Source organism: Saimiri boliviensis, chromosome 14, assembly GCF_048565385.1.
Source record: "Saimiri boliviensis isolate mSaiBol1 chromosome 14, mSaiBol1.pri, whole genome shotgun sequence".
NCBI lineage: Eukaryota > Metazoa > Chordata > Mammalia > Primates > Cebidae > Saimiri > Saimiri boliviensis.
In genome coordinates, this window is record NC_133462.1 from 67,937,123 (window position 1) to 67,964,178 (window position 27,056).

The following is a 27,056-nucleotide window of genomic DNA, read 5'->3' on the forward strand; positions in this document are numbered from 1 at the left end:
ATCTCAGTTCTAAAACAAGATCAAACCGGAGATACCTGCAGCCAGGAGGAATAATGTCTGGATGCAAACAAGCTTTGTGATTACAGGAAATTCTGTTACTTTTTACAACCACTGATTGTGTATCTGACTTCTCAATTGTATAGGCCATGTAAGGTATACATTTGCATTTCCTCTTGCAACCATTGTGTATCTGATTTCTCTATTGTATAGGCCATGTGAGGCATACATTTACATTCCTCTTGCTATGACGTAAACCAGAGCCAAGAAAGTGTATTTATTCCTGGCATTTGAAAAATAAAATTTGCTGTTTAGGCACAGCCTATCAGCCCTCCAGACGCCTCGCTTTCTCTCTCTGTCTTTATTATTTTCTCAGGCGCACTCCCTCTTCCAGGTATTGGGACCCTCTTGCAGGTCGAGAGACCCCCGGGCAGACGTGCCTACCCGTCCGGACGGTCCACGACATTTGGCGACCACGACACGGGGCCTGGACACGAGGGATTACAGTGACGCACATCAATTAAGGAGTGAGGCTGCAGCAGTTAAGTTTTTGAGTTGTTTTCTTAATCGTGTATATACGAGTGTTGATTTTCAAGTTTTCAGGCTGGAGTAAAACATGGGGCATTTAGAGTCTAAGGAATATAAGTTGTTTATACATTTTATGATTAAGACTAGAGGTCGTGATGTAAAGTTTAGTCATGTACAGGAATTTTTGCAAATTGTTCGTGAATTGTGTTCCTGGATCCCTGAAGGTGAAAGTTCGGATGACAAAGCTTGGGGACTTAATGGAGAAAAGCTTAATCAATTTCGCTTTCCAGGTAATAATCTACCTCAAACTATTGTATTGACTGCTGTTTGGAGAAAGCTTTGTGAATGTGTTTGTCCTTCTGTTTCGCTCTTAGAAAATTTGACCACAGAAGCTTTGCCTCCGCATGATTGGGGCGGGGGTACTCGCAGCGGGGCCAAAGGCCCAGAAACTGCTAGCTCAGTTTTAAACTGACATTTTTTTTTCCTTTCTCTGCCGACTGCAAGCCCCACCCGCTCAGGTCTCAGGCAAGCTACACCGCCTCAGGTGGCCAAATTTGCATCCAAAATACAATTTAAGGAAAGCTTTCTAACTTTGTAAACCAAGCGACTTGTTAGCTCATTAAAGTGTGAGGCCTGCAACTATAAGGTTGTTGGTTCAAGTCCTCAGTAAATCTAGTTTTTTAGAAAAATTAAAGTTATTGTTTGGGCACCTCGTGGAATATTTACTCGAACTCCTGATAAGCCTATAGCGCAGCTTCTTGTCATACCTGTGAATACCTCTATAGGCAATCCCCTTTCCACGGAGACTCGAGGTTGCTCCGCTTTTGGATCCTCAAATCACGCTTATTGGGTGCAGTCTATTACTGACTCGCCCTGAATTGACTATATGGATTGCTAGCAAGCCTTTTAAGGGTCTGCTAGATGCTAGAGTTGATATTTCTGTTATTTCATCTAATCACTGGCCTTTACAGTGGCCTTCCTCCCCTTCTATGACTTCTTTACAAGGAATTGGAATGAGTAATAATCCTGAACAATCTACTAATTTATTAAAGTGGACTGATGCTTAGGGACATGAGGGATATTTTCGTCCTTATATCCTTCCAGGACTCCTGTTTAATTTGTGGGGTCGAGATGTTTTAGAAGTGATGGAAGCAAAACTTACTACTGGAAATTTTGCTTGGCAGATTATGAAAAGACAAGATTACCAAGAAGGAAAAGACTTAGGTAAAAATTTACAGGGAGTACCGGAGCCTATTTCTCCTTCTCCAAAATATGACAAACGAGGTTTAGAATATTTTTCCTAAGGGCCACTAATTCTCCCGATGCCCAGGCTGATCCTATTTGCTGGAAGTCTGATTTCCCAGTTTGGGTAGAGCAATGATCCTTGTCTCAAAGATTTCTGCCGCTCAAGAGTTGGTTCAGGAACAGCTTGATGCGGGTCATATTCGGCCTACTAACAGTCCTTGGAATTCTCCTATTTTTGTCATTAAAAAACGTTCTGGTAAATGGAGACTATTACAGGACTTAAGGAAAGTTAATGAAACCATGGAAATTATGGGGCCGCTACAACCAGGCTTGCCCTCTCCTGTTGTTGTGCCGCAGGAGTGGCATCTTATAGTTATTGATTTAAAAGACTGCTTTTTCACCATCCCTCTGGCTCCGGCTGATTGCAAACGTTTTGCCTTTAGCATTCCATCTACCAATTTTGAGAGGCCTTATGATAGATATGAATGGGTCGTTCTCCCACAGGGAATGGCAAATAGTCCTACTTTATGTCAATCCTATGTTGCCAAGGCCATTTACCCAGTACGTCAGGACTTTCCTGATGCTCTACTATTGCATTATATGGATGATTTATTGCTGGCTGCCCCTTCGCAGTCTCTTTTATTTCAGGCATATGAACTCCTAAAATATTGTCTTAATAGAGCTAATCTTATCATTGCTCCAGACAAGGTTCAAACTGTTACTCCTTACCATTATCTTGGAAGACTCATTGAGTCTAACCAGGTCTCCTTTAAAACTCCACTTTTGTCCACAGGTAATCTTAAGACTTTACATGATTTCCAAAAGTTTTTGGGTGATATTAACTGGATTCGCCCTAGTTTAAAACTTACAACAGGTCAACTTAAGCCCCTCTTTGATATGTTAAAGGGTCCTTCCAAACCAACCTCTCCTAGATCGTTATCGGATCCTGCTAAACAGGCTCTGCAACTTGTTCATGACGCCCTCCGTCAACAAAAATTGAGCAGAATTAAAGACAATATGCCATGGTGTTACTGCATTCTTCGCACTGCTTACACCCCTACTGGAGTTTTTTGGCAACAAGGGATTTTGGAATGGATCCATCTTCCAGCCAGTCGTGGTAAAGTCCTTTCCCCTTACTTTGACCTGGTGGCTACGTTGGTTGCTAAGGGCAGGCAACGTGCCTTAACTTTGTTTGGCACTGATCCTTTGAAAATTGTTGTTCCATATACTAATGCCCAACAGCAGTGGCTGTGGCAGTTTTCTGACTCTTGGCAAATTGCTTTTGCAGGTTTTTCAGGACAAATTTTGTGTCATTATCCTGCTGATAAACTACTACAATTTTATTCACAGTGCTCTCTTATCTTTCCACAAACCTGCGTTAAATCGCCCTTGCCTTCTGCTTCTTTAGCCTTTACTGATGGTTCCTCTTCTGGGATTGCAGCTGGAACGGTCAACAAACAGCCGTTTTCCTTCCAGACAAATGAACATTCGGCACAGCGTGTGGAGTTACTAGCAGTCCAGTATGTTTTAGAAAATTGGGATACGCCCTTAAATATCTATTCTGACAGTCAGTATGTGGTTAATTTGATACAAAATTTAGAAACTGCTCCTCTTTCCTTTTCAGACTCCTCTCCAATAATTCATCTCCTCCTTCCCTTGCAGCAAGCGGTGAGAAAACGTTTTCATCCTTTCTTTATAGGACATATCAGGGCTCACTCTACCCTGCCTGGCCCCCTGACTGAGGGTAATTCGTTTGCTGATCAACTTAGTCAACATGTTTTCCCTGTTTTATCTCCTATCCAACAGGCCGAGGCTTCTCATGCGCTGCATCACCAAAGTGCGCGCAGCCTTCGTTTGCAATTTAAGATAACTAGAGAGCAGGCTCGACAAATCGTTAAAACCTGTACAGCTTGTTTGCCTCACCTGCCTGTTACCCAACATCACGGGGTTAATCCTCGAGGCTTGCAGGCAGGCCATATTTATCAAATGGATGTCACTCATTTTGCACCCTTTGGTAAATTACAATATGTGCATGTTACCATTGACACCTATTCTCATTTTGTCGTGGCCTCTGCTCATACAGGTGAAGCTGTGAAGGATGTTATTTCTCACTGTTTACAAGTTTTCTCTATTATAGGACCCCCCAAGATTTTAAAGACTGATAACGGTCCTGCCTATACCAGCAAAGGTTTTGCTAACTTTTGTTCTCAGTTTCAGATTTGTCATCGCACTGGCATTCCCTTTAATCCTCAGGGTCAGGGCGTTGTGGAACGCTCCCATGCTGTCCTCAAAACTTTACTACACAAGCTCAAACAGGGCAGCACCCTTCACTTTATTCATAAGACGCCTCACAACTGGTTGCGTCATGCCTTATATGTCCTAAATTTCTTAACTTTGGATGCTAATGGCTTCTCCGCCGCCGACCGTTTCTGGCACCCTCAGGATAAGGCTACAGCTGAGGTCTTGTGGAAAGATCCTTTAGCTAACCAATGGCATGGACCAGATCCAGTCCTCATCTGGGGACGAGGACATGTTTGTGTTTTTCCCAGGTCTGCTGCCTCGCCAATTTGGGTACCTGAACGTCTTGTCAAGCATGGACCAGTTCGACGGCAGAGCAAACACCCTGATTCCTCGATTTCGTCGCCTGACACTGACACCGCCACCCCACCGGAGACGCCGCCGCCTGCGACAGGCACAACGAGTCTGCACACCGCTCCACGGCAGTGCCCTGCCGACCTGGTCTCAACTTCGCCGTCTGACTGCTGAAGCGACCCAGCTTGTTCTTGAACAAGGACACTCCCGTTCCCCTGCAGTCATGTTTATTGCCATGATGGCCATATTGTCCTGCCAGGTTTCCCCCTCCCAAGCTCACTCTGCTGATTCTTCTCAAATCCTTTGGGCTTATGTCCCAGACCCTCCTATCCTCCGTCCTGTTACCTGGACTGACCCTGCTTTTCCTGTTTATTTGAATGATACTTCTCTTTTTGGCTTCCCTTCCTCCACTCATATTACCCCTCAAACTGCCAATTACTCCTATTTTGCCCAAGCTGCTTCTCCCCCTATGTGTTTTTATGCGTCAAAAATATGGGACCAACTTGCTCTCAATATTCGCATTCCCTTCTTGCCCATTCTCCCCTCTACCAACGGTCCCTTTTGCTTTGAATTAGGAATGAAGCATCTCACCACATTTGAAGGCCCTTCTGCCCTCCTTAAGGGCGAAACCTCTTTCTATGCTAGGGACTGGCTTCTCACCTATCTTGGTATCAAAGAGTCATGGAATTCTTCCTCTCCTGATTTCCTGTCTATTCCCCGCTCTCGCTGTCATGCTGTTAACTCCTCTTTTGACCCCTCTCCCCCCTGGAAACTCTGCTACCCTAAACAACGCACTGCCCTTACCTATACCCTTTCTACTGGTTTTACTCTTTATGATTGGTCTCTCCCTGCGCCGCTCTCTACCTCCTTTGACCGGTACCAGTCCCCCGGCGGCTGGGCCACTCCTGTTTTTTCTACCTCCTCTGGCCGCACATATACGTCTCTCTGGCGTCTTTTTACTGCTCTTACCCCTAGTTATTGGAAGGCCGGTACCCGCAGTGTTTCTTACCCTTCTCACTCCCAACATTATGTTCAAGCCTGTGTTGCTTCTCCTTACGCCTTACTTTATGGTCATATTAACATTTCTGTCTCTTCTGGTCACTATCATATTTCTTGCCCTTCTTGCACTCTTACCAACTGCATTGATTCCTCTATTTTTCCTGCCCATACTATTCTCGTTGTTCATCAACCCCCTTATGTTATGCTTCCTGTTAATGTTTCTGGCCCCTGGTATGATGAATATAGCCTGCAAATTTTACATGACATCCGTGAATTAATTGTCCGCCCCAAACGTTTTCTGGGTATTCTTATTGCTAGTATTTTGACTATTGTTAGTGTTGTGGCCACGGCTGCCACAGCAGCTGTAAGTTTAGCTCACAGTATTCAAGCTGCCACATTTGTTAACCATCTAGCCCATAATGTTTCTGTTTCTTTGGGTACTCAAATTGATATTGATTCTAAATTGGAGGCTAAGCTTAATGCTTTAGAACAAACTGTTACTGTTTTGGGTGACAAGGTTCATAATCTTCAGTCTCGTCTTCGTTTCCGTTGTCATGCTGATTATAATTCCATTTGTGTTACTAGTGCTCCTTATAATGACTCAGAATGGGACTGGCCTCTGGTCCGTGCCCATCTACAAGGCATTTGGAGTCACAACAATCTGTCTTTAGACATTTTTCGCTTACAGCGTCAAATTCATGCTATTGACTTTTCTCGAAGACAGCTGCCGCAGGATGCCACTATTGCCCGCGACATTGTGGACACGTTGTCCTCTTGGACTCGTGGTTTTCATTTACCTTCCCTTTCTACCTTGATTGGCATTGGAGGTTTTCTCCTTGTACTCATCATTCTCTTGCCGTTCCTCTTCCGCCTTGTGTTCTCCTCCCTCCAGCACCTTCAGCTCAAACTTTTTGAGCTGCATTTAAAAACAAAAAAAGAGGGAATTGTGGGGAACGCTCCCGTGTGAGACCCCTAAAAGGCGTGAGTCTCACTATACGGTGAGTTTGATCCCAAACACAGTTTCCTACTGGAGGCAGTCGAGCTATCCGGAATATAGGAACCGAAAGATGATTGATCAGTTTCTAATATCAGCCACAATATCATCAGCCACAATATCGTTTGGGCCTAAAACTATGCGTTGCTGCTAGACCGAGTGACCCCCTACCAGCAACCAGTTCCTGCTTTTTAACCTTTTTTATGACTCTTTTAAGAATAAGTTTTAACCTTTTCTTTACTTACCTGACTGCCTAATGGTTTAACTGTCGATATTTGCAAAGCAAATGCCACCATAAGGGATGGCTTTGATTCCTGACTCAGAGATTCCTGAATGGGAAATTGAGTTAAGTTGAGTTAGGAGTAGACAAAGGAGAATCCGGTTAAAAGATATTCTGATGAGCAAAACCAAAAAACTTTTCACATCTCAGTTCTAAAACAAGATCAAACCGGAGATACCTGCAGCCAGGAGGAATAATGTCTGGATGCAAACAAGCTTTGTGATTACAGGAAATTCTGTTACTTTTTACAACCACTGATTGTGTATCTGACTTCTCAATTGTATAGGCCATGTAAGGTATACATTTGCATTTCCTCTTGCAACCATTGTGTATCTGATTTCTCTATTGTATAGGCCATGTGAGGCATACATTTACATTCCTCTTGCTATGACGTAAACCAGAGCCAAGAAAGTGTATTTATTCCTGGCATTTGAAAAATAAAATTTGCTGTTTAGGCACAGCCTATCAGCCCTCCAGACGCCTCGCTTTCTCTCTCTGTCTTTATTATTTTCTCAGGCGCACTCCCTCTTCCAGGTATTGGGACCCTCTTGCAGGTCGAGAGACCCCCGGGCAGACGTGCCTACCCGTCCGGACGGTCCACGACAGAAACCCTGAATAGACCAATAACATGGTCTGAAGTCGAGGCAGCAATAAAGAGCCTACCACCCAAAAAAAGCCCAGGTCCAGATGGGTTCACAGCTGAATTCTACCAGACATACAAGGAGGAGCTGATACCATTCCTTCTGAAACTATTCCAGACAATCCAAAAAGAGGGAATCCTTCCCAAATCATTTTACGAGACAAACATCATCCTGATACCAAAACCCGGCAGAGACTCAACAAGAAAAGAAAATTTCAGGCCAATATCCATGATGAACATAGATGCAAAAATCTTCAATAAAATACTGGCAAACCGATTGCAACAGCATATCAAAAAGCTCATCCACCATGATCAAGTAGGATTCATCCCGGGGATGCAAGGCTGGTTCAACATACGCAAGTCCATAAATGTAATTCACCACATAAACAGAACCAAAGACAAAAACCACATGATTATCTCGATTGATGCAGAGAAGGCTTTTGACAAAATTCAACAACCCTTTATGCTAAAAACCCTCAATAAACTAGGTATTGACGGAACGTATCTCAAAACAATAAAAGCTATTTACGACAAACCAACAGCCAATATCATACTGAATGGGCAAAAACTGGAAGCATTCCCTTTGAAATCTGGCACTAGACAAGGATGCCCTCTCTCACCACTCCTATTCAATATAGTACTGGAAGTTCTAGCCAGAGCAATCAGGCAAGAAAAAGAAATAAAGGGTATCCAAATTGGAAAGGAGGAAATCAAATTGTCTCTATTTGCAGATGACATGATTGTATATCTGGAAGACCCCATCATCTCAGCCCAAAATCTCCTGAAACTGATAAACAACTTCAGCAAAGTCTCAGGATACAAAATCAACGTGCAAAAATCACAAGCATTCCTATACACCAGTCATAGACTTCAAGAGAGCCAAATCAAGAACGAACTGCCATTCACAATTGCTACAAAGAGAATAAAGTACCTAGGAATACAACTAACAAGGAACGTAAAGGACCTCTTCAAGGAGAACTACAAGCCATTGCTCAACGAAATAAGAGAGGATGCAAACAGATGGAGAAACATTCCATGTTCATGGTTAGGAAGAATCAACATCGTGAAAATGGCCATACTGCCCAAAGTAATTTACAGATTCAACGCTATTCCCATCAAGCTACCAATGACCTTCTTCACAGAACTGGAAAAAAACACCTTAAACTTCATATGGAACCAAAAGAGAGCCCGCATAGCCAAGTCAATTCTAAGCAAAAAGAACAAAGCGGGAGGCATCACACTACCGGACTTCAAACTATACTACAAGGCTACAGTAATCAAAACAGCATGGTACTGGTACCAAAACAGAGATATAGACCAATGGAACAGAACAGAGGCCTCACAGGAAATACAACATACCCACAACCATCTGATCTTCGACAAACCTGACAAAAACAAGCAATGGGGAAAGGACTCCCTGTTTAATAAATGGTGTTGGGAAAACTGGCTAGCCATGTGCAGAAAGCAGAAACAGGACCCCTTCCTGACACCTTACACCAAAATTAACTCCAGATGGATTAAAGACTTAAACATCAGACCTAATACCATAAAAACCTTAGAAGAAAACCTAGGCAAAACCATTCAGGACATAGGTGTAGGCAAGGACTTCATGACCAAAACGCCAAAAGCAATGGCAACAAAAGCCAAAATAGACAAATGGGACCTAATCAAACTCCACAGCTTCTGCACGGCAAAAGAAACAGTCAGTAGAGTGAATCGGCAACCAACAGAATGGGAAAAAATTTTTGCAGTCTACCCATCTGACAAGGGGCTGTTATCCAGAATTTACAAAGAACTAAAGCAGTTCTACAAGAAAAAAACAAACAAGCCCATTCAAAAATGGGCAAAGGATATGAACAGATACTTTACAAAAGAAGACATACAGGAGGCCAACAAACATATGAAAAAATGCTCATCATCACTGGTCATCAGAGAAATGCAAATCAAAACCACATTGAGATACCATCTCACACCAGTTAGAATGGCGATCATTAAAAAATCGGGAAACAACAGATGCTGGAGAGGATGTGGAGAAATAGGAACACTTTTACACTGTTGGTGGGAATGTAAATTAATTCAACCATTGTGGAAGACAGTGTGGCGATTCCTCAAGGACCTAAAAATAGAAATCCCATTTGACCCAGCAATCCCATTACTGGGTATATATCCAAAGGATTATAAATCATTCTACTACAAGGACACGTGCACACGAATGTTCACTGCAGCACTGTTTACAATAGCAAAGACCTGGAACCAACCCAAATGCCCAATGATGATAGACTGGATAGGGAAAATGTGGTACATATACACCATGGAATATTATGCAGCCATCAAAAACGATGAGTTCACGTCCTTTATAGGGACATGGATGAACCTGGAAACCATCATTCTCAGCAAACTGACACAAGAGCAGAAAATCAAACACCGTATATTCTCGCTCATAGGCGGGTGTTGAACAATGAGAACACATGGACACAGGGAGGGGAGCACTACACACTGGGGTATGTTGGGGGGAAATGGGGGAGGGGCGGGGGGTGGGGAGGTGGGGAGAGATAGCATGGGGAGAAATGACAGATACAGGTGAGGGGACGGAAGGCAGCAAAGCACACTGCCATGTGTGTACCTATGCAACAATCTTGCATGTTCATCACATGTAACCCAAAACCTAAAATGCAATAAAAAAAAAAAAAAAACATTTACTGTATCATGTGTTTTCTATACTCATTTAGGTGATTTATAACAACATTTGTAGAAAAGAATCATAATGCTGTCAGACTATCGAGGTATCATTTCTGTGGTGATAGAAGAACATCACAGATTAAAATATATGTATGTCCATATGTCATGAAACCTAAAATTATTTTAACAAATATTTGAAATGGTATTTCTTCAGTTTCTAAAAATCACATTGAATTTTCAAAGAAAGTCAAAATGAACTAGCATAAGTTCTTTTTCAGTAATTACCCTGTCACCTGCCCACCCTCTAATGGAGGTGTTAATGAGGAGTGTAATAGCCAAAAGGCAGGCAGCAGGGAGGCAATGAGTTAAAAAGAGCCCAGATAATCACAAACGCTGAAATAATTAGCAATTATATTTATAAACATATACATACTGAGAAACAGATTTGGCTGGTTTTATTACATGCTTTCTGAGTCCCACGTGCACTACTAGCTTCTCAGGGATAGGAGCATCAAAGAATTCTTAGATTTAGTCCGAATTTTAGACAAGCTCATAATCACACACACACACACACACACAAATTGGCATTATAGCACATCTTCAAAAATACAGCAATAAACATAAATGAGTGAAGGCAAATGCCCACAGATACTCAGAGAATAAGAAGTAGAATATTAAAGAGAGTGTAACTTTGAAAAGTGATTTACTTTCATAATATACTTTACACACTGAAAAAAGTGATGGTATCACGGGATACAAAGCTATGTTTCTCATTTGCCAGTCTTTAAAGCTAAATTAGAAAGTCAAGGAAAACATAAACAGATGCAATGAACTAATAAATATGCAACAAATTCAAGGGCAATGAAGAACAAAGCATATACATATATTCCATATTATACACACACACACACACACACACACGAAGAGAAAAACTAGGTGTGTGTATTTTCTTCTTCAGATTTGTCTTTTCCTGTCTTTCTCCATACCCACTCAGCTTTTTAAGAAAAAATATATTTTATCTGATTCAATATTCCCAGACCCAAGGATAGATGCAATCTATCACTATGTAGCAACCCACTCTAGGAAACACTCAAAGATCACCATATATTAAGTAAATGCAGATGTCATGGAACCAAAAACACATCAACAACAATAAAACACTTTCTACCGAAGTTATAGCTTTGTAACTCCCCCAAAAATTAACTGTTAGTAAAGAAATAGTTTAATTATTAATTCTCATAAAAATATACCTTCCAGTCTGAGGATCAAATCCAAAGTAATGGTCTTTGCATTGGTCACAATGTTGCCCAGCAGTGGAAGCATCTTGACAAACACACTGACCAGTCAGGCTATTACAGATGTGATTAACTGCACCAGCTGTATGGCATGAGCATGGCAGGCAGCCAGTGGCATTGCCTGGAGAAATATAAAAACCTAGAAATAAAGAAATTAAAAGTGTTTATGCATGCTTTTTTTTTTTCTATTCTTGTATTTAAAACATAATAATTGATTACACAGAAAAATGGAATACTCTACCATGGCACTATCTAATTCCCAATACAAATGTGTTTGTATCTGTTCTTAAGTGGGTCAATTACGACCAAAGAAAAACTGAGTAAATTATCTGCATTGCACTTGGGTGTCTCCCAGGCACCTACGATTCAATGTATTTAAAATCTACTGCATAGTATTTTCACAAAAACTTGACTTCCTCTAATCAGCTCCATTCCAACAGATATTACCTGCCATTCAGTTGCTTTACCTAGAACCCTGAGGTATCTTTGGTAGGGCAGACTTATAAAATCTAGAGAACCAGTTACATTTAAATTTCTAACAAACAATAAAATTTTTTAGTAAAGGTGCATCCATGCAGCATTTGCTTGGACTAAAATATGTTATCTGAAATTCAAATTAAATTAATTCAGTACTTCAATAAAACAAAAGCTTGCATCCTCCACTTCCCTGACCCCCTACATTTTGCTAATTACCAAGTCCTATGGATATTGCCTCCTAAAAATTTTAAACCTTTTACTCTCCATTCCCACTACCACCTCCCCAGTTAAAGTCACCAACCACTTTTTTATAGCCAATACCTCAAACTAGATGCTACTGTAGGGGCTTTATATTTAGTATCTCATTTAGTTTTCAGAGCAACACAAATAATGCAGGAATTATTATTATGTCTATTTTGTCAATTAGAAAACAGAAGATTGAGAAGGTTAACACACTTTTCTAAAATGATAGAGTTAATGGACAGCAGAACCCGGGTTTACACCCAGGCCACCCAGTCCCAGACCATCTCTTCTAATGGCATCCCTTTTGTCCTGTTCTAATCTATTCTTCACAGAACAGCTGGAGCAGTCTTTTCCACAGTGCAGTTTGGACATTTCACTTCTCTACTTGAAACTAATTGATGGCTTCCTATTCCCTTTAGGAAATAAATTCAAATCTCTTACCTAGCCTCCAACCCTACAGTCAGGTCCCAGCCATGTCTCTAGCTTCAGCTCACAGCTCATCCTCTGCTCAGTCCATTGCAGTCATGCTTGTTCCTGTTCTTGAGACCTAAAGGCCTTTCCATGGGCTGTTCTGTCTTCTAGGATGATTTTGACTTATCTCTTTTGCTTTGCTCGCTCCAGGTTAAGTCAGGTCTCATGACTTCCTCAAGCAACCTTCCCTAGGCCAGGCTAGGTATGCCTGTTATGGATTCGTAACATCCAGTTTAGGGCCTTAAGTGTTTAAGAAAGTTATAATCAATCTCATTTCCACCAAAATCTAACCTCTAAAAGGGCAGAAAATCCATCTGTTTCATTCATCATTGTCTCCCTAGCAACCAACATACTGCTTGGCACATAGTAGGCACTCCATACACATTTGATGAACTAATAAAAATGAGTTCAATTATTAAACAGTCTGTGAGTCCAAGAAGAACACTAAAAAAAAAAAAAAAAAAAACTGCAGAATTTAGAGATTTTAGAATTCTAAACCTCATATTTTTTTCTTACAGAAAAAGGAAAGAAATACAAATATGATTCAAAAATCTATTCAAGTTACTTATTATCCCTTGGATCAAGGAGATGGAAGTTAACTTATAAAATTAGAAAGCTATCAGACAGTTGAACGATGGAGCAGGCATATGATGGAGAAATGATTCTTAGTGTTATGTGATGTGTGTGCATGTATATGTACATATACATATACACACATGCACAGACACATGGGTACACACACAAGCACGTGCAAAATGCTGCAAGGAATTTTATTGAAACAAGGGGTAGAGGGATCACAGAAAGATTCTAATGAATACAGTTACAGCAAATAAAAATGAATTGTATGACTGTCATGACACTAAAGTTCATAAAATAGCAGTGATACTGAAAGAAGGAGAGTGTGAACACAAAGTGAATCCATTCTGTTATCTATTCTACAGGGAAAAGCAAAAAAGTAATTAGGATACTATAAAATTCGCTCCAGGTTCTAGTTGAAAACTGCCATTTTCTTATAGTTACCAACAATTGGTTTTTTTCCTTCTCCTAGATCCTGTACATTCTGTCTTACAAAGCTTCAAGAGCAGCAAAATAGAAAACATTGTGCTCAATGAGAGGAAAAGGAAAGAGCTCAAAATCTGTGGCATTCATTTGGAAGAAATCAACTATTACTATCATTTTATTATAATTTACAGCCAGATTACGCTATTTGTTTATTTGCATGACCTGACAGCAATTTGCCTTATATATATATATACTTCCAGAAACAGAGTATGGTCATGACAATGAGTATATATTGTTCTACCTGATTCATCACATGATCAAAGTCAAATTTAGAAGGCTTATGTTTAAATTCAAGGCCACTGTGTTTGGGATTCTTTGTATTTTTTGTTCCTGTGAAGGTATCTAGGCCCTTAAATCCATGACGATGGCATCATGAACGTGCTAACAGCTATCCAATTTGGATAAATTACCCATTAGCACAGATACTTACAAGTAGAATTAATTTAGACTTATTGCAATAGCGCCAAGCCACAGAGAATTCAGAACAATTAAGGGTGATTTTTAGAAGAAATGATGTATTAGATAAACCCGTAAGTACAAAGGAGGGGGATGGCATTTTGGCACAGAAGTTGGGTAGTCCAAGTTTAGGGGGTAAAGAATGTCATAGAAGAATCAGAAACGTAAGTAGAGAAGAACTAAAAAGATATTAAAGCACCTGGGGAGACTGAAAGTGAAGGTAAGGCTTCCAGGAGAAGATTGCATGGGAATTTGCCTTGGGGTTAATTTCCCTCCTCCTCTCAGGAGCATGATTATAAAGGTTAATCCCACCAGTATTTTAGTTGTCCTATTTTTAAGCAGTTCTAATTAGGATGACTCAGGTAACTTCCTGCTCAAAGATTACCTCTTGCCTTACCTGCATGTCCCTAATTCTAGACCATTACCTCTCTTTTATGACTTCCAACTTTCGAAAACAATCTTTTCTCTTCTCTTCTGCTTAAACTTCAACCGCTGAATGTGGCTTAATTATAACTGATCTTAATTTATTTTAACATAATACATTTCTGAAGTAGAGCTGATACATTAGCTCTACTTCATGTTCCAAATCTTTATATCTGAAGCATTTTAACTGATCTTATTGAGATTCCATTCCATGAATGATTTTGTACCACATTCTTAAGCATGGTCATTAGAACATTATTATCTTGCATTATGTAGTGCTGAGAGCTCACACATACATGGTCCAAATCAGCTCCCTAGTTTATTATTTTCCCATTTTATTTAGCTGACCCCTAGTTTAAACATGACAAATCTCAAGTGGAAAAAAAAAAAAAAAAGCATCATTCAGCTAAAGCAAAGAGTCACCCATATCATAAAATAGTGTTGCTTTACCTAGGAGAAGAATCTTTTGAGTTCAAAGTTATTAGCAAGGCAGCTGGTATTATCTCCTGTAGTGGCTATTTGCACAGCACCGCACTTGTCCTGGGCGTAAAAGAAGAGCCCATTTCCCAGCAATGTTCCTCCTGAGGACCATGAACAACTAGGTTTTGCCAAGGTCTTGAAAGGGAGAAAGAAAAGAAGTGTAACCTCCAGGCCTTATTCAAGAAAGGAGGGCAATGCTGGAGCTAAGCACTAATTGTAAGCCATTTGGAAGAAACTCCTCTCACCTTAAGCCAGAAAATGGACATAATAGTTACACAAGAGCCTAGAGAGAAATGTGTGGCTCACCTAAACCCATGCAACAAAAGACTGTCTTGGTAATGGCTTTACAAATTAATATTTTCAGAATGACGTATAGTTGATGATGGTAGTTTTCAAATTAAAACAGTGATTTTTCTCCATTCAGTAATTTTATATAAAATCATGCTAAAATTATTATTTCTAGACTTGATCAAGTGAATACATAAATAATATTATTCATCCCAAGGAATAATTTATCTTATTTAAAACAATTTTAAACAGTTTTTCAATTAAATGTACTTTAAATGTTCTGCTCTTCTTCCTTTTTTCTGGGCTGCTACTCCCTCCTTGAGCAGCTTAATGACCCCTATTTCCTTTTAAAATTCAGTTCAGAAATTATTTTCTCTAAGTTCCTAACACCCCTCATTCTTCAAGAATTAATCATTTACTTTACTACTTAATATTGTATATTTCTAATATTGCTCTTATCATAGTGTGATACATTTACGTATGAGTCAGTTCCTCTGCTAAATCACGATGTCTTAGTATATTTCTGATTGTGTATCTTAACACCAGCATAGCCTCTGGTAATTTACTCAACAGATGTTTATTGAAAAATGGATATATGAATGAAATAGATAAATGGCTGAATGGATGAATGGGTGGATGAGTGGATAAATATCTGCTACCCTTTAAAATATGAGATTATCCCTTTTACATTGAAAAGGAAAATGGTAAACATAAATCTGTGAGTCACGAAAGTGGCTGGTCAGAGTTGCCTCTCCTATCAGGGAGTCTAGAGAGGAATGTATATGAATCAGACTCAATAAATTTAAAATATAGTACTTGTCACAGAAACAGATGGAACAGAGCTATAGAAAGAAAAATTCATCCTAAAACTATATCTCCTGTTCTTAAAGCAAAGGACATAATAATATGCTCATGTAAAGGAAAACATTATTGAAATTTTCTGTTTCATAAATAATCCAATTTTTCTATTTATGTCAATACCCATGAAAGGCCCTCATTAACATATTCTCTAAGAATCAAATCCAATAACAACAAATAACCTAAATAATGACAACTCTGATTACATCTAGGAGATTATAATTAACCTATGTGTGTATGCATATTCGAAATCCACAGCGAAACTTATATTCTTTGTTCCCATTCAGTGTTTATCAAATGTATGCTCCAAAGCCTGTCTCCTATGTCATTCCAACTACCTCCAAAATTTCTCCAACTATCAGAGATAATTCAATTTCTAGACCCCTTCAGTTTACCTCAACATTATTTGAACACTGTAGTTTCCCAAGAACCTGTTAATTTTCATTTTATTCCTATTACTTGGGTTTTCAACAACAAATGAAATATCACAGAATGTGAAGCAGTAATCAGAATCACGAGTTGAGATATGCTTGAAGGTGGGAAAAAGAAACAGTATTTATCTAACTTACCCCATATTTATTGTGTGAATGTTTAAGGCAAATATTGAGTTAGTTATTTAGAAAAAGTTCCACTCTTTCAGAGTATACATTCTGGAGTCAAATGGACCTGGATTTATAAGGTTTTTCTACTTAATTAGATTTCATTTCCCCAGTTAGAGAATAATCCCAGCACCTCCATCATAGAGATATTGTGCATATTAAATGGAACTCTGCAGGCAAAGCCCTATTACAGAGCCTGGCACACAGCAGAGTCTCAGTAAATATTTATCTACTCACATCTTTGTAATTGCTAATTAGCAAGTTTTCTGTGACAAAGAAATTTTTCTAAGTTAAAATTTAAATAAAGACTTATCAGTGTCTTTTCCTTTTTTTTTTTTTTTTTCCCCCAGATGTACCTAAGATTGTGGTCTGTATTTCCTGTGACAAGATTCCTTCCTGATGATTTATCAAGGAAGAGGTTCTTACTTTGGGACTCAGGTCTCTCTGTGAAAAACATGTTAACCTAGAAAGTTGTCTCACCAAACACTAGGAAATGTGGCATAATTGGAGCTCAACTTTGATGCACTGATTTTTAATGGAACATCAGCATCTGGTTCCAATTCCATTGGCAGGGTCTTGTACGCAATTCTAGTTTATGAGCTCATTGCTTAATAAATATGATGTGCTACTTAATGAAACAAGATACTTTGTTTTATGAATTGTAAAAGAAAACCAAAAGTAAATACTAAGGGGAAGCATGAGGCATTGTCCTATTAGTACAAAACATGTCATAGGAAGCTGTTTTCGTTATATATTAGCCTTTATTTTATTTCAAAGCTGCAGAGTCTTCAATAAACCCTCTCTGCCTCTAGTTCTCAAGGACAAGGGTGGGTCACTGGCTCAGGATGCCTTGACATCCTTCCCTGCCTTCCTCGGCCTGGCCTCTGATTAAGTGCCTACTGAGGAACATTATAAGGTCATCCAGCACTGAAAAAGGGAACTGGGAAAACATATCTAGTGTTATATTTATTAGTGTGGATATGTGTACATTCATATATGTACACATACTCCAAATAATTTTAAATTAAAGCATTTTAAAAATGCTTAATGGAGGTTAAGCAGCATTTTTAACCTCTGCTCAAGTTACTGAATGGCATATTAAAACCAATGTGGCTCTAATGTACCTTCTAATGTGCACTGCTGCTTTAACAAATTGCCTATAAATTTTAGTTGAATTAAGCCTATTCCTTGTACATTCGTAGTAAGGTTAGGTTAATAATACATGAGGTTTCATTACATGCACCTTCCTTAATAATGTTTTTTAAGAAAGTGGGACAAGAATCTATGTGCAGTCATCTAGTATGGGTCAGCAGTATTTGCAATCACAGATGAAAGGCAGACAGAAGTCCTTAAGCTTGCTGCTCATCCCTTCCTATGCATCCTTTTCCCTCCACGTCCCACTGCTCACATACCAGAGTGGTGTCTGCCCCTGTGGTATATAATCTAGGTCTCTCAGACATGTTTAAAATTAATTAAAGCTTCAGATTGTAGCAGCACATTTTACTGTGCACATTGCAGAACTGGCTACTGCAAAACACCTGTTTATGATGAAGATACTTCAGAATAAGGATTTCTCTTTTCAATACAAGTTTTATTTTAAAAGACTGTAAAACCAGAAAAAAAAATTAAAGTGGAATTTCTGAAGAAAAAAAAAAAAAGTCCCAAAGCACACATTGCCCCTTTCATGGACTATTTACATGTGTATACTAGATCTTGTTTTGTTAAAAAAAATATGCTAGATACTTTGGTCACTGTTATTTTTCCTCCTTTTCAAGGTTGAACACAACACCTTTCCTAAGTGTTGTAAAAGGAACACCACAGGCCTTTGCTATGCCCACACCTAAAAGCAGAAGAATGCCACTGAGGTATTTCTGAAACATAGTTATTCATTAATTTAGAAAATATCTAGGGAGCACTGCTGTGGAGGAACTGCTATACCTGCCTGACATAGAGCACTTAACAATTGAGAAGGACAGCAATGAGACTTATTGGCTGGAGAGGAACAAATGATCTGAAGACTTGTGAAAATGAGGTCAGAGAGGTCATGGACATTATAGACCATGGGGATTATTAAAGAATATCAACTTCATTTCTTATTAGCAATGGTGAAAAGCAAAAGGAAGGTGGAATGACAGGATGTGACTCAAGTTTGAAAGGCATCACTTTGGCTGTCTGTTGAGAAGTGAATGAAGAAGGAGAAAGGAGAGTAGGAGCCTACTTGAGTAGTCCAGGAACAGAGGAAGGTGGCTTGGACCTGGCTGGTACAAGTAAGGGTGGCAAGAAGTGGTCAGATTCTAGGTATAGTTGAGGGTAAAATCAGCAGAATTGGTTTTGTTAGATGAGACAAAGGTTTTTCGGAAAAGAGAGGGTTCAAGGACGGCTGCAAAGATTTGGTCTGAAAAGATTACAACCCAAAAAACACTAGGGCAACCTTGTCAGCAAAACATGGTAGATTGAATACTTTTTCCCTCCTGAAATCCCCAGAGATGAAATAAATGAAAAAAGAGGGAGAGAGAAAATGGCAAGCAATTATAGATGTCTATAAGCAAGAGCTAAGCACTTGCAGTGGAGAGTCCAGCAATACGCGAATTTATTCAGGTTGTATAACTCTAGAAAGAAAAGTTCGGAATTGAAAGCTCCAGAGATTTCTGAAGTCAGATATAAGATGTCGTAAATACCCTCCCCAACCAGGAAATTGTCCTTCTTACATTTTAGGAGGATACAGTAAGCTTTTCCTTTAGAAGTTAAATGAAATAAGGATTAGACTCAACAAGTACGTAAAGAGGTATCAAGTGAAAGACTGCTTGTGATTGTTGATTTTATGCATACACTTGGCTAGGGTTGGTGTCCAATCATCTGGTCAAACATGAATCCAGATGTTGCTATGAATGCGTTTTGCAGATTTTCTCAGAACATAAGAGCAGTCATTAATAAGCAAAAGGGTCCACCGAGTACCCAGGGATATAGAGATGGTAAAAACTTCCAGATGGTTAAAAAAAAGCAGCAGCAGCAAGAATCTGATTGACATTGCTAACAGTTAATGATGTAATCATTTAAATTTTTTGAATAAAAATGTTTTCATACAGCAGTAAAATTTCAAATAGTCCTTTATGTTTAGACACTTGAAGACAGTAAAGACACGTCAGAAATTCAAAATTCTCTTCTCAAATTACTTCCCTCCTTGTATTCTTTTTCAGAAGCTACTGGAACATGTGCTCTATCAAATAAACAAACCAAGAAGAGAGAACATGTAGGATTCAAGAAATGGAGCATCCAACATGGGAGACAGATGAAGGAAATCCCTAGTAAAGCAGCAAATATTAGCCCGTGGATATAGCTGTGCCACAGAACTACAAATCAGTCAGCCTAAATTTCCCACTCATACATCTAGTGGGAAAAAAACAAAACCTGATTGATTTCTTGGCTAGAGTTCCCTTGGAAAGTTCTGTTTCCTAGAAATGCCTAAGAAAGTCCTGGAAAACTAAACAAAGGCAAATTTTTTGAAGAAAGGAAATATAGCCAAAGCATATTATATAGCATAGCTGTACAGTAAATTTAGGTAGTCATAATAAATAAATCTCTGAATACTGATTTAACCAAATAAAAAAGATTGCTAAGGAGAAGGTGTGAGGAGCTAAATACGCATCTTCTGTAGGAAGACAATAGATACCTTCTACATTTTAAAAATCAAGATAAATTGTGTGTGTGTATATATATATACACATCTCCCAGAAATACAGACCTGAAAGCTCAGAGGAAACATCTAAAGAAATTTAAGGTGTTTTCTGTGAGCAGGGAGACTTCTCAGTAAATGGTTAAGACTGGGACCTTTATGTTTTATTTGGTTTTTTAAAATTACGCAAAGATAAATTTTGATTAAAATTCAAATTAAATTTAAAAATGACAATACTGAATAATAATACACAGATTCTTCACACAATCCCACTCCTGGCTTCCTTTTTCTTCTCCTGGCTCTTTTTTTGGGGGAGGGAGGGCTTTATCTGGTATACATTTGTCTTTTTTTTTAGATGGAGTTTGGCTCTTGTTGCCCAGGCAGGAGTGCAATGGCATGATCTCAGCTCAATGCAACCTCCACCTTCTGGGTTCAAGTGATTTTCCTTCCTCAGCCTCCCAAGTAGGTGGGATTACAGGCATGCACCACCACTCCCAGCTAATTTTGTATTTTTAGTAGAGACGGAGTTTCACCTTGTTGGTCAGGCTGTTCTTGAATTCCTGACCTCAGGCAATGAATCCACCTCAGCCTCTCAAAGTGCTGGGATTGCAAGCATGAGCCACTATGTGTGGCCATTAGGAGAATAATTTCTTAGTCCCTATTTGCCTAAGTATAGATGTAACAAAACTTTCCAAAAGTTTATGGCAAATTGTCTTCTTTCTTTAGAGGAAGATATAGAATAGGCATCAACACTAATACTGAAAAATAATGATCATATTCAAAGCATTCTTGTATTTTATTTACTTGTACAATTATTTTATTTCCCTTGCTAGAATTTCAATATCTTGAGGGCAAGGATTATCTTATTCAACTTGTGTAACTACAATAATAATATAATTCCTTGTACCTTGTAGGCACACGTTAAGGGGTTTATTTAATTGAAGACACAGGAATAATCAGGCATTTTAATAAGGTAATCTTGTTGGGCTGCTTTTTAAATCAGGCACTCATGATCTTTAATAAAAAAAGTAAAAAACAGAAAAATGACTAATTTTAGAAAATAATATGAAAAGAGACAGGATTGGTAAAGTGATTTCTTTCACTTTACCAATCCTCCTTTTAAACCATTTCCTGTTTCCAGTGCAACAAAATATCAGTGTGACTTTACTTGTGCAATATAAACATGGCTATCTAGTTTACCTTTCTGGAAACTAAAAACATTGATATAAAAGTGGCCAATACATCATTCATTTGGTAACCTCAATAATATCTTAAACTCTTAACAACAAAGAAAGATAATTGCATAGAGCCAGGGATCCAAAAATAATCACTATTTAAATTTATATTATATATTTATTTGTAAATTAATCTATCAGTTTCCCCATCAAAATTTAGGCTCACTGAAAGTACTGTTTGCTACCACACATAAAATGTTCTCTGATAAAATTAAGAACTCAACAGTACCCAGAAGAAAATGATTTCTCAGTAAGAGAAATAAACTGTGCTGTTCAATGAAATATAATAATCTGAATCTATGGCTTGATCATTCTAGCTTTTCATAACCAGGTCAATATCTTGAGTCAATAACTCAGCAGGGCCACTGATAAACTGTAGCACATCCTTAGAAGGAAGAGTGACTAGAATAGCAGTGAGTCTATAAGGCAAAGCAAGTAATAAATAGTTGAAGATACCAAGAAGAGATTTTTGTGCATGTATTTCCTCAGGACTTAAGAGGCCTTCATTAACTCTGGCTTATTTTTTTTTAAATGCGAATAATTAGATCTATCAAAAAAGTACAAAACTTATGGTCATTAAAAGCATCTATTTGGAAGCTGACTAATGTTCTGCCAGCCAATTTTGCAAGTGTAGGACATTCCTAGTATAGCCAAGGCTGTCTTCAAGGATCAATTTCTTTCTTATTCCTTGTAGTAACAGAGGCCCCAAGTTTCAAATAGACACATGGATATTCAGATAGAGTATCTATCTGATAGATAAAGCTGTTTACCCATGGCTAGAAATGGACAGTTGGAAGAAAAAATGGAAGTTTCCTGATGAGGAAGACAGGGGAATGCCTTTAGAGAGTCAGTAAGAATAAGCTGAAGAAATGGAGTTCCAAATATGTCTATTCAGTCTGGTATGTTTTCTACTAAATATTTTACAATACACTGTTAAATTTTTTCAGTAAATAAAAATATTTTCACCAGTTTTAATGCTCTCTACTCTTAACTCATTGACTTCATTTATAGTTCCATATGGTCTTCAGAAAAAAAGAAGTGTAATTATAGAGTAATTACAATGAGATCTGTATTATTTCTTAAACATAAATCTCTCTTCAAGGTCAAATAATAAATTGAACACAAAGTACATAGAGCACATTTTCAAAAATGCATTATTTTCAAGTTTTCTGTAGGTTTGAGTTAAAACACCTCTTAAAACACTGAAGCTTCATGTCAAATTTGTTGTTCACTATTGTTCACTGATGGAAAATTACAGGCAGTATGTTGAATAGCAAAACTAGTCAGAGGATGCCAACTGACATTGAAAAGGAGGACTATACTGCATTCCATATGGGGAAAGAATGAGCCAAAGCATCAGGTAGATAGAAGTCAGCTCTGCATGTGACATGTGTAGCTCCAGTGAAGTAGCTGCAGTGACTGAAAAATATGGAAGTCAGGGAATATCAGGAAGCAAAGCAGGGTGTCTAGGCTGTGACCAGAAGATAAAAAGTCATAAAGGTTTGCCCAGATTGCACTCAAATGATAAGCAAAGTAAAACCCATTTTGGCAACTCTCTAGGAGAATGACCTAACTAAAGTAGTACTTTAGGGAAATTATTATGCCAATACTACACAGGGTAGTCAGGAAAGAGCCATAGATGGCGGAGGGAGAAAAGGGTGTAGAGTTGAGAACAAAGAGATCACCACAGTGAGAGCCACAAAGATAAAGGAAAGAACAACAAAGTCCTTATTTCTTCCTTCTAGGAAGGGCACAAATGAAACAGTCTTATGCATGATGTAGATTAAATTATCCACAGCTATTTCTGCATGACATACAAAACGCCCAGAAAAACATAGATTTTCTAACAATTTTAGTTCATCATTTAGATATTTGGTAGGTGTACAAAGTATTGAGATGATGAGCCGGGTCTTTCATTGAAAGGACCAAAGGGACCAAATGTTTGTTACGGGGATCTCAGAATTTATCCAAAATTAGAAAAATTGTTTAAAATGTGTGACTTGTATTATACATACAACTGAAATTATTATGAAACCATAAATTTTAGCAAGTGATAATTACTCAAAAGGATATAATATTTGATCTATTAGCTTGTTTTGGTTTATTTAGAAAGTGTATATAAATCATGATTATTTGTGCAGGAAACAGTGCACCTTGTTTCTAAAATTAGAGATACTGATAAACAGTATCAACATCTCTAAGAAAAATACCATCTTAGGATATCAAAAAGTTAATTGATTGCAAGTTTGGAAGGATTAACCTGAAGGTAAAAAGAGTGTAATGTGCTGTATCTGTTACTAAGGCTGTCTGTCCAGCTCTCAATAATCTTCCTGTTTTTTGGGATACTTACCACGTTGCACCTACCTGATGTAATAGTCTCTAAAAGCCATGCTTGTTTTATAAGAATGTGACACCCTTGGCCCCAGTGAATTGGCTCAGAGGTAACCAACCGTACACAACTGAGTCAATTTGAATTTCCCTCTAGAAATTCTAACTAAGAGGTAGCTAATAAATCTCTGTGTTGTAGCTAGTGGTAGAATTATCAGCAATTTCTGGGGACAGAGGTTCACCATATACCCATACAGAGAGAAATAAACAAGTAAAATTCCCTTCTGAGAGAGAGAGAGAGAGAGAGAGAGAGAGAGAGAGAGAGAGAGAGAGAGGAAATATGTATGAATATGTATCAATAGAAGCATTATAGTTCCTGTACTGGCCCTGTACTGGCCCTTGCCCTTAGATTTTTATGGAATATATAGTTATAATACAGTCTCCACTTATGATTAAATCCATTCAAGTTGTTTTCTAAAACTTACATCTCAAAAATAATAAACTCTTTATGAATTCCTTCCTGTCTCTTTGATCTTACTCGTCACACTGACCCATGCTAACGGAAACGCGTGGCCCAGTTCTCCTAGGCTGGGTTCCATGCTCTGCAAACAGCTTTCGTTCTACTCCTTCTCCGGCAAGCAAGTCACACTTTTGAGTTTGAATATGCTCATTTTTATAGGCTCATATAACTCAGAGCTAAGCCTGACTAACAGGACAGCAATTAGCACAGCTGTTAAGCAACTGATACGTACTTATACTTATCATGGCGTCCTAATGAATTTATTGTAAAGAAGGCATAGTATTTTAGTTAAAATCTTAAATGCAAGGAGAGCCAAGATGGAGTCTATCCGTATCCCAATCGGGAAAAAGATGGAAAGATAAGTTTGTATACAGTGAGATTAAATAGTAGCCTATTTTATTAATTTGATGGTAGGTAGAAACAATTCTCAGTATTTCTGTAAAAAGCTAGAACATACAGCCTCTTTGGTAAAAACATTTAGCCAGCTTTATTCAGAGATTTAGCTCATCATTTGAATTTTTGGCACTGTTTGGATAAATTAACTCAAATTTTCCTTTCTCTGGAAAATAAAGTAGACTCTCCTTAATCTGATTTTTAAAAAAAACTGTTAAAAGGAGATTTACTTCAAGTGAGGAAACTGTCTCAATTAAGAAATAAATCTAATTGGCTGAAGTTATCTAAAGTATCCTCCCAAAATAGTAACATAAGTATGCTAGATAATTTTGAACAAGTTAAATAGTTATATCTGTGTTGGATAACGGTATAAATACAACAATGATTTTGGAAATAACATCTGTAGAAGCCACAAACCAGAAACAGAAAGAAATCACCTGTTACGAGTTAACAAAAGGAAGGTCACTGTGCATTGAAAATGTAACACATTTCTTGCTTACCTGGTTGACACTGATTGCACCTTCTTCCTTGACGATTAGGCACACACAGGCACTGGCCACTGATTGGGTCACAAATGGTCCCAGGTAATGTCCCCAAGGAATCACACTCACACATCTGGCAGCTTTGAAAATTGTCAATGGTCAAATTGTACCTGTGAGGCTCACACTGATTACAGCGAAGACCTGTCACCCCTAATTTGCAAGGACATTGTCCTGTTGATTTGTCACACAGCAGAGAGCCATTTATTGTCCCAGTCTTATCACAGTTACAAGGCAGACAGAGGAAGGAATTATTTTGCCGTAGGTAGAAGTTTCTCTCCAAACACGTATTGCACTGTCTCCCTCCAACATTGGGCTTACAGATGCACTGCCCTGTCTTAGCATTACAGACAGTCCCAGGGAGGGATCCAGCTGTGTCACAGTCACAGGCCTTACAATTGGTGACATCTAACCCATAAAAGTTTTCTCTGCAGGTGTCACAGTGAAGTCCTTTGGCTTCATTTTTGCACTCACACTGCCCAGAGAGAGGATTGCAGAAATTGTTCACTGAGCCATGGAGGTTACACTGGCAGGCCTCACATCCATCATCATTAAAGCTTCGGAGAAATTTAAATCCAAAATTGCAACGATCACACCTAAGCCCTAAAGATAAAACATATTTAAAAGGTGAGGATAGGAAAATGATTTCATTCAAGATAGATGAGGCACAAACAGTGATACTGAAGACACTTAATACAGACAAAAAATACTGAGTGTTTTCCCACAAGCAATGCCATAGAGGGCTAATCATACTCTCAAAATACAATGGCAATATTTAATTTAGCTTTAATATACAATGGAACTTCATAAATTTTTAATTATTACTTAATACAAAGAAAAATGCTTAATGCAAATGTTGTTTCTGTTACATATGCTGGAGCTCCTTTCCTCTTTAACAAATCTTAAAAAATATTTTAACAAATGTGTTCATGCAGAATTATAGTAGAATTACATATAACAAATTAGCTGTTTTCCTAAAGAAATCTCTAAAGATGTTTAATAAAATGTTAAGCTGAGTTCAAAGTTTCAGCTAGACTGAATAAGTTCTGGAGCGCTATTGTACAGCATGGTGACTGTACTTGCTAATAATGTATTCTCTACTTGAAAATTGCTAAGAGATGAGATCTTAAATGTTCTCACCACAAAAACATGATAAGTACATGAGGTGATGGATATGTTAATTAGCTGGAATTAATCATCTTATAATGTGTACATATATCAAAACATCATGTTGTCTGCCATAAATATATACAATTTTTATTTAATTATACATTAGTTAAGCTGAGAAAAAAAGAATAAGAAGCTGATAACTATTTTTGTGACAACAGCATATACATTTATTTTTGAATCCCCACATTTAAAATATTAATATAAATAAAACTTATCCAGGGCAATTCTTATTTTAATCCTTTTGTATGCTCCTCTATTTTATCATTTTCAATTAATATAAATTATGCTCTCCTTGGCTCATAAAGCAATCACATTGCTTGTCATCTTGTGTGATTCAGAACATACCTCTTTAAACACTAAGTAAATTCTGTTTTTTCTATTACTTCTATTTAAAGGAGTACACATACACACTTTACAAATGGAGAAAAATGTTTTATCACCTAAACTTAAAGTAAGTAAAGTTATTCTCTGACAAATAAGGTTATTCTAAGAAAGGTTATTACAAGGCAAAGAAATAAAATTAAAATAGTAAATGTTTAGATGCAAAATACTTCCTTTAGATAGTCTCTACATATCAATGAATTTAAATAAC

The 27,056-nt window shown here is 38.1% G+C and overlaps 1 protein-coding gene across 2 annotated transcripts in view; it reads right to left on the minus strand.

Moving 5' to 3' along the window:
- The window catches only part of USH2A (usherin), a 777,205-nt gene that overhangs the window by 591,073 nt on the left and 159,076 nt on the right, over positions 1–27,056 (minus strand). For both annotated transcript variants that reach the window (XM_003930351.4, XM_074385188.1), the window contains 2 exons: positions 25,256–25,897; positions 11,205–11,388 (listed from right to left, as the gene is read on the minus strand). In XM_003930351.4, coding sequence (XP_003930400.3) covers positions 11,205–11,388; positions 25,256–25,897 — 826 coding nt within the window. The remainder of the gene's footprint in view (positions 1–11,204; positions 11,389–25,255; positions 25,898–27,056) is intronic.